Source organism: Cetorhinus maximus, chromosome 8, assembly GCF_964194155.1.
Source record: "Cetorhinus maximus chromosome 8, sCetMax3.hap1.1, whole genome shotgun sequence".
NCBI classification, from domain to species: Eukaryota; Metazoa; Chordata; class Chondrichthyes; order Lamniformes; family Cetorhinidae; genus Cetorhinus; species Cetorhinus maximus.
Window position 1 is genome coordinate 60,801,060 of NC_135886.1, and position 13,430 is coordinate 60,814,489.

Here is a 13,430-nt window from a genome sequence, read left to right on the forward strand (position 1 = left end):
TGGTTGAACTTCATCTGCCACCTGTTCACCATATGGAACTTGAAAATGAAGAATGACCACAGCTGGCAGGCCAGTATGGTGGTCGTGGAACCACTCTGCAGGAATGCTTGTAGCTGTGTTTATGGCTCTTTGATCCCAATAGTTATGGGATGGGTGGGTCTGGATTTAGAAGAGAGATGGCTATGCTCCCCCACAACCTACCACCGGAGGCTACCTGCAGTTATCTGCAGTGTTCCAGCCTGAGTGAGGGGCCTATCCGACCCCAGGAGAATCCAGGTGGTGGCAGCACCTTGCCCCCAATTAGCCTCTTAAGTGACTCTAATTGGCTACCTGCTGCTACCAGGTAGGTAGCCACTGCCACTTAGCAGTCGACTCTGGCATGATTGCTTTGAGGCAGGAAGGTGTCAGGAGATGCCCTGTGTGTTAAAATGCCAGAAACTGATTTGCTGTCGCTGATAGAGTGATGTGACTCAAGGCAAGACTGAATGAAGAATACAGAGGTAAACAAAACGGCTGTGAAGTGCAGGCTCTGACTCTCACAGTTACTCGGATTCCTGAGTTCAGGTCAGGATTGAGCTGATAGGAGTGAAGACAAGCTGAGTGAGGATGTGGTCAGTTTGAACAGGAGAAAGGGAACTATAAGGAATTCCACAGCTCAGAGATCTTGGAAGGGGATGGGCTCAATTCCAATGTATGCCTGGCCTTGATCTTTATATGGAAGAGAGTGGATGAAGGGAGATGATTTTCAGATGGGGCTGAAATTTGCACTGAGTGGGCGGGCCTGCGTCCGACCCGCTCGAGCGTAAAATGACATGCGATGACATCGGGCAAGCGTCCCGACATCATCACACACTTGTGCGATATTTCAGTCAGCGGGCGCATGCGCGCAGGAGTCAGCAGTGCGTCCACCGACAATTAACAGGCCGATTAAGACCATTAAAGAAATAATTAAATGAAATTTTTCACTGCCCGTCCAACCTTACAGTTGGTGGGCGGCGAAAAGGCCAAGCGGCCTTTGGATTTTTGGGAAACCTCATCCATGCGCGGGTTGAGATTTCCAACAGCAAATAAAAATGTTTAAATTCCATTCATAACATGTCCCTGCTCATGTGACTCTGTCACACGAGGGGACATGTTTATATCATTGTTTAAGTTTTTAATTTTTGAGTTTATAAATCTTCAGCTCGCTGAAGCAGCTCTGTGCCTCAGGGAGTTTTCATTGCGTGCACCCGCACGCACACACACTTCTGCACTCACCCTCCTCCTGCCCCCACCCCCACAGCGCTGAGCACTGCTGTGCATGTTTCATGCTGGCTGACCATTAATTGTATGAACTCTATGTCGGGGCCTGATCGCGGGCAGCAGTCGGTTTTGTGACCAGTCCCAGGCCCGCCTGCCACGCCCACCAAAGAATGTGAAAATCCTGGCCATGGAAATCTTGGAGTGAGGCGTTCCTGCACACCCTGCAGGATTTGACAGGTTTCTGGCCTGACAGCCAATCCGATCGAGAGATAGAGAGGCTGATTAACAGCCTTGCTATCTGTCGGATGAGAAAGAGGCTGGGGAGCAGGAGCTGACATCATGGGGGCAGGGGGTGTGAATCAGATCAAAGCTCTGTAGACCTGCCACATCTAGTTGTGAATGGTGATGGAAAATTAAACAACTAAAGAGCAGAAGAGACTCCACAAATAGTCCCGCCGTCAATGATGGGGGAGCCCAGCATGTCAGTGCAAAAGAAGAAGTTGAAACATTTGCAAAACCTTCAGCCAGAATTACCAGGTGGGTGATCTATCTCAGCCTCCTGTTGAAGCCTCAACATCACAGGTGCCGGCCTTTAATTAATTTGATTCACTCCACGTGATATCAAGAAATGGCTGGATACTGCAAAGGCTATGGGCCCTGACCATATCCAGCAATAGTACTGAAGACTTGTGCTGCAGAACTAGCTGTGCCCCTGGCCAACCTGTTCCAGTACAGCTACAACACTGGCACCTACCCGGCTATGTGGATAAATACACGGGTATGTACTGTTCTCAACAATCAGGATAAATTCAACTTAGCCAATTACCATCCCGCCAGGCTACCCTCAATCATCAGCAAAGCGAAAGATACTGCTATCTAATGACACTTATTCAGCAATAACCTGCTCACTAATGCTCAGTTTGGGTTCCACCTGGGACACTCAGCTCCTGACCTCATTACAGCCTTGGTTCAAACATGGACAAAAGAGCTGAACTCCTGAGATGAGGTGAGAGTGACTGCCCTTGACATCCCAAGCAGCACTTGACCGAGTGTGGCATCAAGGAGCCCTGGCAAAACTGGAGTCAATGGGAATCAGGGGAAAAACTCTCCGCTGGTTGAAGTCATTCCTAGCACAAAGGAAGATGGTTGTGGTTGTTAGAGGTCAATCATCTCAGTTCCAGGGCATCACTGCAGGAGTTCCTCAGGGTAGTGTCCTAGGCCCAACCATCTTCAGCTGCTTCATCAATGACCTTGCCTCCCTTATGAGGTCAAAAGTGGGGATGGACGCTAGCGATTGCACAATGTTCAGTACCATTCATGACTTCTCAGATACTGAAGCAGTCCATGTCCAAAAGCAGCAAGACTTGGACAATGTCCAGGTTTGGGCTGTGGCAAGTAACATTCAGGCCGCACAAGTGCCAGTCAATGACCATCTCCAACAAGAGAGAATCCAACTATCACTGAATCTCCCACTATCAACATCCTGGGAGTTACCATTGACCAGAAACTGAACTGGACTGGCCATATAAATACTGTGGCTACAAGAGCAGGTCAGAAGCTGGGAACCCTGCGGTGAGTAACTCACCTCTTGACTCCCCAATGCCTGTCCACCATCTACAAGGCACAGGCCAGGAGTGTGATGGAATACTCCTCACTTGCCTGGATGAGTGCAGCTCCCACAACACTCAAGAAGCTTGACACCATCCAGGACAAAGTAGTCCACCTGATTGGCACCACACCCACAAACATTCACTCCCTCCGCCACCGACTCACAGTAGCAGCAGTGTGTACCATCTACAAGATACACTGCAGGAATTCACCAAGGCTCCTTAGACAGCACCTTCCAAACCCGCAACTTTTACCACTGAGAACAACAGGGGCAGCAGATAGATTGGAGCACCACCACCTGGAAGTTCCCTTCCATGCTCCTCACCTTCCTGACTTGGGAATATATCATAGTTCCTTCACTGCCGCTGGGTCAAAATCCTGGAACTCCCTTCCTAACAGCACTGTGGGTGTACCTACACCATATGGATTGCAGCGGTTCAAGAAGGAAGCTCACCACCACCTTCTCAAGGGCAATTAGGGATGGGCAATAAATGCTGGCTTAGCTAGAGATAACCACATCCCATGAATGAATGAATAAATTGAATGAGCAGTGAGTGTTAGGGGGAATGGTGAATCGTGCAGTGTGCGGGGCAATCGCACAGTGCGGAGGGGAATCAGACAGTGTAGGAGGGGGAATTCCACAGTGTTGGGGTGCAGGGGGATGGGGTCAATCTCACAGCATTGGGGAGGGGGGTGTCAATTACACAGTGTTCAGGAGGATCGCAGTGTTGGGGGAATTGTACAGCACAGGAAGTGGAATTCCACAGTGTTGTGGTGATCAATCACACAGTGTGGGGAGATTTCTACAGTGTGGGGAGAATCAGACCCTGCAGGAGGGGGAATTCTACAATGTGGGGGGCGGGTTAATCACACAGTGTCGGGAGATCGCACAGTGTGGTAAGGGATTGGACAGTGTGGGGGGCTGTGAATTGCACAATGTGCAGAGGGTGTCAATTGCACAGTCTAGGGGGAGATTGGACAGTGGGGGTGGTGGAAATCGCCAGTGTGGAGGATCAGCTGATCGTAAAGTCCTATCTATCACATGCAGGTAACTCCAGAGGACCCAAGAAAGCCTCCTACTCCTTCCTTGTAGTCCACACATTGTGCAGTAAAGGAATTTACCTGATGGTTCCAGGCCTGCTTACCCCCTTTTACCTGCCAGGCTTCCCAGGCTGCCTGTTAAAAATATAACATTCAGATGCATATCCCCCTTAAAGATTTCAGTCAACTGCCCCCTCCCATGCCCTCACCCCCAACTTCACTCCACTCCCACACCAATTTGCTTTGACTAAAACTGAAAGAGGGCTGCTTGAATAATTTACCTCCCACCCACATCTAACCCACCATTCCTTAGCTGTTAAAATTACCCTCTGCAGGAGGATGCAGGAGAATGCAGGAGGATGCAGGGGGACACAGGGGGACGCAGGAGGATGCAGGAGAATGCAGGAGGATGCAGGGGGACACAGGGGGACGCAGGAGAATGCAGGAGAATGCAGGAGGACGCAGGAGGACGCAGGAGAATGCAGGAGGACGCAGGAGGACGCAGGAGGACGCAGGAGGACGCAGGAGGATGCCGGAGGATGCAGGGGGATGCAGGGGGATGCAGGAGAATGCAGGAGAATGCAGGAGAATGCAGGGAGATGCAGGAGGATGCAGGAGGACGCAGGAGGACGCAGGAGGACGCAGGAGGGTGCAGGAGGATGCAGGAGAATGCAGGAGGACGCAGGAGGATGCAGGACGCAGGAGAATGCAGGAGGACGCAGGAGGATGCAGGGGGACGCAGGGGGACGCAGGGAGACACAGGAGGACGCAGGGGGATGCAGGAGAATGCAGGAGAATGCAGGAGGACGCAGGAGGATGCAGGAGAATGCTGGGGGACACAAGGGGATGTGGGAGGATGTGGGAGAATGCAGGAGGACGCAGGAGGACGCAGGAGGACACAGGAGAATGCAGGAGGATGCAGGAGGATGCAGGAGAATGCAGGAGGATGCAGGAGGATGCAGGAGAATGCAGGAGAATGCAGGAGGATGCAGGAAGATGCAGGAGAATGCAGGGGAACGCAGAGACAGTAGGATGGGGATTTAGAGCTTCAAGCAAAAAGAAAAGAAAATTTCAGATGACTATAGGAATATAAATAAAATAAAAAGCAGGCAGCTTGGGCTGGAAAGCGAGACAGATAAAGGAATCTGAGGGTGAGGATTGGAGCAATCATCCATCAGACAATAAATATTTCCCTTGAATCCCAAGGAGGAGTGAAGAAGCTAATGTACACTTTAATAGAACCTCTCACAACATCAGCAGGCCCAAAGTCTCTTATAGCCAATCAATTATTCCTTAAGTATGGGCTTTGCAAGCAAATCCAGCTGCCTCATGGTGCACAGCATGATCCCACAAACTGGTAACTGTGGTGATGACCAGTTACTCTGTTTTAGCGAGGTTCGTTGAGGGATAAAATTTGACAAGGACAGTAGAGAGGACTCCCCTAATCTTCCTCCAATAGTGCCATGGGATCATTTGCATCTACCTGAAAGGAGCCTCGGTTTAAATATCTCGTCTGAAAGTTCGTACCTCTGACAGTGCAGCACCTCCTGCAATGCTTGGTTACGTGCTCAAGTCTTGGAGCGGAATTTTACAGCCCTGTCATGGAAGCGCGGGAGCGGGGGGGCTTGTAAAATGCGGCAAGCCACTCAAAGGTCCGTTGACTTTGGTGGAACCAGGAAATCCCACCGGGGGCAGGGGCCGTAAGACTTGGAGTCCTTGGAGTGGACCATGAATCCAGGACCTTCGGAACTAGAATGAGTTAATGAAATTAAATTAAAAATGGTTTTCTTGTAATTTTCTACAATAGGTATATTGCAGACATGTTGAAGTAGCATTGAGTAGTGCAATTAACAAATGTAACAATTTGTTTTTATTTTTCAGTAAAACCGATTGTTATTGACGTGGACATTTATGTGAACAGCATTGGCCCAGTATCTGTTATTCAAATGGTAAGTGTCACATGGGAAAGGTACGTGGAGATTGTTTTCAAAGGAACATTCTTGTACTCAGTATGAATCAGAGAGTGTCCAGTGTCTGCTCTGTACTCAGTGTGGATCAGAGGGTGTCCAGTGTCTGCTCTGTACTCAGTGTGGATCAGAGGGTGTCCAGTGTCTGCTCTGTACTCAGTGTGGGTCAGAGAGTGTTCGGTGTCTGCTCTGTACTCAGTATGGATCAGGGAGTGTCCAGTGTCTGCTCTGTACTCAGTGTGGAAGAGAGAGTGTCCAGTGTCTGCTCTGTACTCAGTGTGGGTCAGGGAGTGTCCGGTGTCTGCTCTGTACTCAGTGTGGATCAGAGAGTGTCCACTGTCTGCTCTGTACTCAGTGTGGATCAGAGAGTGTCCAGTGGCTGCTCTGTACGCAGTGTAGGTCAGAGGGTGTCCAGTGTCTGCTCTGTACTCAGTGTGGGTCAGAGGGTGTCCAGTGTCTGCTCTGTACTCAGTGTGGGTCAGGGAGTGTCCAGTGTCTGCTCTGTACTCAGTGTGGGTCAGGGAGTGTCCAGTGTCTGCTCTGTACTCAGTGTGGGTCAGGGAGTGTCCAGTGTCTGCTCTGTACTCAGTGTGGAAGAGAGAGTGTCCAGTGTCTGCTCTGTACTCAGTGTGGGTCAGGGAGTGTCCGGTGTCTGCTCTGTACTCAGTGTGGGTCAGAGAGTGTCCAGTGTCTGCTGTGTACTCAGTGTGGGTCAGGGAGTGTCCAGTGTCTGCTCTGTACTCAGTGTGGGTCAGGGAGTGTCCGGTGTCTGCTCTGTACTCAGTGTGGGTCAGGGGGTGTCTGGTGTCTGCTCTGTACTGAGTGTGGGTCAGGGAGTGTCTGGTGTCTGCTCTGTACTGAGTGTGGGTCAGGGAGTGTCTGGTGTCTGCTCTGTACTGAGTGTGGGTCAGGGAGTGTCCGGTGTCTGCTCTGTACTCAGTGTGGGTCAGGGAGTGTCCAGTGTCTGCTCTGTACTCAGTGTGGGTCAGGGAGTGTCCAGTGTCTGCTCCGTACTCTGTGTGGGTCAGGGAGTGTCCAGTGTCTGCTCTGTACTCAGTGTGGGTCAGGGAGTGTCTAGTGTCTGCTCCGTACTCAGTGTGGGTCAGGGAGTGTCCAGTGTCTGCTCTGTACTCAGTGTGGGTCAGGGAGTGTCCAGTGTCTGCTCTGTACTCAGTGTGGATCAGGGAGTGTCCAGTGTCTGCTCTGTACTCAGTGTGGGTCAGGACGTGTCTGGTGTCTGCTCTGTACTGAGTGTGGGTCAGGGAGTGTCCAGTGTCTGCTCTGTGCTCGGTGTGGATCAGAGAGTGTCCAGTGTCTGCTCTGTACTCAGTGTGGGTCAGGGAGTGTCCAGTGTCTGCTCTGTACTCAGTGTGTGTCAGAGAGTGTCCAGTGTCTGCTCTGTACTCAGTGTGGATCAGGGAGTGTCCAGTGTCTGCTCTGTACTCAGTGTGGGTCAGGACGTGTCTGGTGTCTGCTCTGTACTGAGTGTGGGTCAGGGAGTGTCCAGTGTCTGCTCTGTGCTCGGTGTGGATCAGAGAGTGTCCAGTGTCTGCTCTGTACTCAGTGTGGGTCAGGGAGTGTCCAGTGTCTGCTCTGTACTCAGTGTGGATCAGAGAGTGTCCATTGTCTGCTCTGTACTCAGTGTTGATCAGAGACTGTCCGGTGTGTGCTCTGTACTCAGTGTGGGTCAGGGAGTGTCCAGTGTCTGCTCTGTACTCAGTGTGGGTCATGGAGTATCCAGTGTCTGCTCTGTACTCAGTGTGGGTCAGGGAGTGTCCAGTGTCTGCTCTGTACTCAGTGTGAATCAGACAGTGCCCAGTGTTCTGCTCTGTGCTCAATGTGGTTCAGAGTGGGTCCATTGTCTTCTCCGTACTACGTGTGGATCAGACAGTGCCCAGTGTCTTCCCTGTGCTCAGTGTAAGTCAGACAGTGCCCAGTGTCTGCTCTGTGTTCAGTGTGGGTCATGGAGTGTCCAGTGTCTGCTCTGTACTCATTGTGAATCAGACAGTGCCCACTGTCTACTCTGTGCTCAGTGTGAATCAGAGTCTGTCCAGTGTCTGCTCTGTGTTCAGTGTGGGTCAGACCATGTGTGCTGTCTGCTCTGTACTCAGATGGATCAGACAGTGTCCAGTTTCTGCCTTGGCTTCAGTAGTCAAGGAGCAAATTCATAGGGCTGGATTTTCAGATTGGCCTGCCCAACATTCACAAGCATGAAATGATGCGGGATGACGTTGAGCGAGTGTCCTGACATTGTCGCGTACTCTCACGATAGTTCGGTCGATGGGCACACTTGGGAGTCGGCAGCTACCCGCTGACAATTAAGGGGTTTGTTAAGCCCATTAATAACTTAACTAAAGTGAATTTTCCCTACCTATCCAACCTTATGGTTGGCGGGCGGGCGAAAAGGCCAAGTGGCCTTTGGATTTTTGAAGAATTTTCATCCATGGGCAGGGTGAGATTTCCGATGTTAATTAAAAATGAAATAAAAATGTTTCAATCTCATTTTTGATATGTCGCTGCTCATGAGACAGAGTCACATGAGGGGACGTGTTTACCTTAATTTTAAAATCTTTATTTTGAATGTTGGAAATCTTCAGATCCCTGAGGCAACCCTCTTTCTTCAGGGAGCTTTCACTGTGCACTCTCCCGCGTCTACACTGACTTCCATGCTCGCCCTCCTTCCCACTCAGCAACCCCCCTCCCCACCACCACCCAGGAAGCTCTGAGCTGCCAGTTAGCCTGAAACCACGGCCGGGCCCGATTTTGGACAGCGGTCAGTATCACGGCTGCTCCCAAGCCTGCCCGCTGTGCCTGCCAGACGAGGTTAAAATCCTCCGCATAATGTTACAGATCTTGCTTGAGTCGGACATCTTCTTATGTGTGTTTTTTGACTCCTGTTTGCATCTTTCAATTGGAAAATGTTTTCTCTGCATGTCCCTGGAAGTGAAAGCTGATAACAGCAATCATGAGTACCTCTGAGGACTGTTGTGAATAATGTGACCAACAGATTATCATCTTCATCGCTGAGATTTAAGAAATGAGAAAGAAACATAGAGCCGAAGTGTGAATTAGAGTCAGAGAGAAATAGAGAGAAACAAAGATCTGGTTATCAAATGGAGAAAAAAAGACATAAAGGGAAAGTATTGTTTCTTAAGAATAAGTTTCAAATGTTTCCTTCCTAGGCCAGAGAGGTTGAGTGGCATTGCATTAGCAGTTATCATATTGTTAAAAAGTATTTACACTGTGAAGTACCAGATCTATTTTTCTGCAACAAGTTTAATTTGAGCTTAACAGAGAAAATCAACTTTAAAATAACAGGCAGGCGGCAGGTGACCTGTCATTTCCACAAGGCTAACATCAGAGTGATGGAAATCATCCAGTAATTCATGGGGTATCTCTTCCTGACCACAAATGATATGATAATAATGACGAACACCATTAAACTCATCATTAACGATGCCAATTCTGGGTCATCAACACAAGATAAGAATCTTTGGCTGAACCATGAGAATGTTGTTTCATTAACAGCGACTGATGAGATGATGGTTCACTAAGACAGCAGTCTCCTATTCGCATTGAATCTACTGGAATAACACCAATTTATGATACAAAGCCCCTCACTCTCTCTCTCTCTCTCACACACACACACACACACACAAGCACACATGCATGCAGACACACACACACAAACCCACACACACACACCACACACACAGGCACACACACACACCCACCCACACACACCCACACATACACACACAGTCACACACAGGCACACACACACACACACACACATTCACCCTCTCTCACTCTCTCACATACACACACACACACACACACACAAGCACATACGTACACACACCCACACACACACACACTCACCCTCTCTCACTCTCACACATGCGCACACACACACACACACACACACACCCACCCACACACACACAGGCGCACACACACGCACACATACACCCACACCCACACCCACCCTCTCTCACTCTCTCACACATGTGCGCACACACACACCATATTTGTATTGGCAGCTATAGAATTCTGAGGTTAGAAGGCCAATCAATAAACCACTGCCGAGTCTTGGAGATCTCTGCATAAATTCCAACCAAATCGGAGCAGGCTGGTATCTAGGGATTTTAAAGACGCAGGGCAGACTTGTGTGGCGTATTATTAGGTATTTAAAGTGCATGACATATTTTTATTCAATTGCCGCAGAGACAATTCCATATTAATCAGTTAATGATTAAGGAGAAATCCATCCCTTCTTCTGATAGTTCCATAGGATTTTTTCTGTAATTTGAAAGCTAAGAGGGAGACTCGGGTTAACATCCCATCTGAAAGACAGCACCTTTGACGATGCAGCATTTACTTCAGTAGAGCGTCAGCCTGAATTTTGTGCCCAAGTTTCTGGAGTGGGACCAACAACTTTCTGACTCCGAGGTGGCAGTGCTACCCACACAGCCAGGGCCTATCAGGGATAAAAACAGAAAGTGTTGGAGAAACTCAGCAGGTCTGGCGGCATCTATGGAGAGAGAAACAATTAGCTTTTTGAGTCCGTATGGCTCTTCTTCTGAGCTGAAGTGAGGTTGAAATGTCATGGGTTTCATCACATTCACAGAATCAGGTGCAGCAAAATTGAATGTCAGAGAGAGGTGAGATGGTGGGGAAGATTAAATACCAAAGATGCCATGGAACAAGAGGCAAAGAGCGTGGTAATGATAGTAGTAAAGAAAGTAAGCATTGGTCCAGTGTAGGTGTTAATAACAGAATAAATGGCAGCTTCTGTCTGAAAATGAAAACAAGATTCAAACTGGCGCTGGTGGGGGCGCTGGGTGGGGACGCCTGGTGGGGGTTCTGGGTGGGGGCGTTGGGTGGGGACGCTGGGTGGGGGCGCTGGTGGGGGTGCTGGGTGGGGGCGTTGAGTGGGGCACTGGTGGGGGCGCTGGGTGGGGGTGCTTGTGGGGGCACCGGTGGGGGCCCTGGTGGGGGCACTGGTGGGAGAGCCAGGAATCAAAATGGAGGAGAGAGTTCATGGTCTGAAGTTGTTGAACTCAATGTTAAGTCCGGAAGGCTGTAAAGTCCCTAATCAGAAGATGAGGTGCTGTTCTTCCAGTTTGCGTTGGGCTCCACTGGAACATTACAGCAGGCCAATGATGGACATGTGGGCATGAGAGCAGGGTGGGGCATTGAAATGGCAAGCGACAGGGAGGTCTGAGTCACACTTGAGTGATGGTACTCTGCAAAGTGGTCAGCCAGTCTGTGTTTAGTTTTGCCAATGTAGGGGAGACCACATGAGGAGTAAATACGATATAGTAAATTGCAAGAGGTACAAGTAAATTGCTGCTTCATCTGGGAGGAGTGTTTGGGGCCTTGGACAGTGAGGGGAGAGAGGATCCAGGTTTGGATGGCAGGCCCTCACTGCTGCACTCCCACTGGTGGAGTGGATACCCCCAGGATTCAGGTTCTATTTCAATGTGGGGGTTGAGAGCTGAGAAGGCGATGTCATGTGTTCCCATTGCTATTGGGAGCTGTCTTTCACTGTGACATCAGCAGATTATTTACTGATTATTCCTGTGAAGAAAATTGCTGAGTCGGAACCTTCTGAAAACTTGTCGGGGATAGCTCATTCTTCATTCTGTTAACTTCAGCACAATCCCCATACAAATTCACCCATCCACTTCTCCTTATCTCAGCTATTCAGTCAGATCCTCCTCTCTCTACTCAGCAAGGTTGGAGCCTATGGCCTCAGCTGTCTCTGTGATGTTTGTGCTGATTTTCCATCCCTTCACAACTGATAACAGTTGATCCGTCACTAAGTCTGAGGCCAATTCGCATATGAAAGCAAAAGACTGTAATGTACAATATAATATGGTCCAATTGGTAGTCAAAGAAATTATTGAATAGTGTTTGCCAATGGTATACTTTAAGGTAAGGAATCGTAAAGAATCAAAAAGTAAAGACAGTAGGTTCCCTTCCCGAAAGGACATTATTGAATTATTTATACAATCTGACAGCTTCATAACCACCTTTATTTAAACACAATTAAAATCTTTAAATTTATGCAGTGGGATTTGAACTCAGGTTATTTTGATCATTATTCCAGTAATCCTACATTTTAACTGGGAGTTCAGGTGCCACCCTTGTGGCTCAGTTTGTTAATAGTCCACCTGTTGTGTGCTGGACAGAACAGGAAAAGCCCACGTTTGAATGTTACACTGCCCTTGTTGTTTGGTTTGTTATTTTACACATGACATTTCCCATCTGATGTTCTGTGTGTTTCGAACCGGTTAATCTTACAGTTTCAGGGTAGGATGGTGAATCCAGCTCCCGAATGGCTAATACTTTTAACCTGTTACCTTATCAGTCCCATGTGACTGCAGGAACCAACATCAAGTTGGTTGTCTTGATTAATAAACAACCTAGATTTACATAACAAAAATATATCATCACTGAATGAGCTTGAATCATTTATTTTATAAAACAGTAACAACTAATACAGCAACTGTTTGAGTGAGAAAGTGTCTCCCGGTTTGAAAACAGGACACATATTTTGTACATAAAGGGGATTGGAACTCTGGGATATTCTACCCTGAAAGGCAGTGGATGCTGGGATCAACTGGATCAATATATCTTTTTTAGCTAAGGGTAGGGAGCAAAGGTGGATAAATGGAGATACAGATCAACCGTGATCGAAAGGAGTAGTGGAGCAGGCTCGGGGGCTGAATGGCCTCCCCTTGTTCTTGTGTAACAGGCTCAAGGGGCTGAATGACCTCTTCCTGTTCCTGTGCAACAGGATTGAAGGACTGAATGGCCTCCTCCTGTTACTGTGTAACAAGCTCGAGGGACTGAATAGCCTCACCCTGCTCCTATCTACAACAACTCATTACACAAGAATGAGGCTGTTTATTTCTATAAAAATGAATAATTTTGCTATAATAAGTACAACATATATAACAGCAACAATTTACATCAACTTGCATGAATCAATAGCAATTTTCAACTAAGGCAGTGAATACAGTGGAATGTAATTTGTGAGAGGTTTGTAATATTGGAAGCAATTCGATCACTGGGGTAATTTGTGCTCAGGGTCCAGGATAAGCTGAGAGACAGACAATAGGGGTCATGTGGCTGGGAGATAAGGAGATTCCTGTTTTCTGGGATTCCTACCTCAGGTCTCTACCTATATCCATGAAAATTGTGGTTCCGTTAATAATAGCCCTGTCTCTGAGTCAGATGCTTTGGGTTCAAATCTTACTCCAGTAACTTGAGTACAAAACCTAGGCTGACACTCACAATGCAGTACCGATGGAGTTCTGCACTGTCAAGATGGTCAGTACTGAGGGAGCGCCACACTATCGGCGGATTAGTGCTGTGGGCAGAGCTGCACTCCCAGAGGATTAGCTGCACTGTCTGAGGGTCAGTGCTGAGGGAGTACTGCACTTTCAGCGGATGCGTATTGAGGGAGTGCTGCTCTGTCGCAGGGTCAGTACTGAGGGAGCGCCGCACTGTCGGAGGGTCAGTATTGAGGGAGCACTGCACCGTCAGTATGTCAGTAGTGAG

General features: G+C 48.7%; 1 protein-coding gene across 2 annotated transcripts in view; it reads left to right on the forward strand.

Annotated features, from left to right (window-relative positions):
* The window catches only part of LOC144683285 (gamma-aminobutyric acid receptor subunit gamma-4-like), a 354,953-nt gene that overhangs the window by 149,443 nt on the left and 192,080 nt on the right, over positions 1-13,430 (forward strand). For both annotated transcript variants that reach the window (XM_078546230.1, XM_078546231.1), the window contains exon 3: positions 5,773-5,840. In XM_078546230.1, the coding sequence (XP_078402356.1) occupies positions 5,773-5,840 (68 nt within the window). The remainder of the gene's footprint in view (positions 1-5,772; positions 5,841-13,430) is intronic.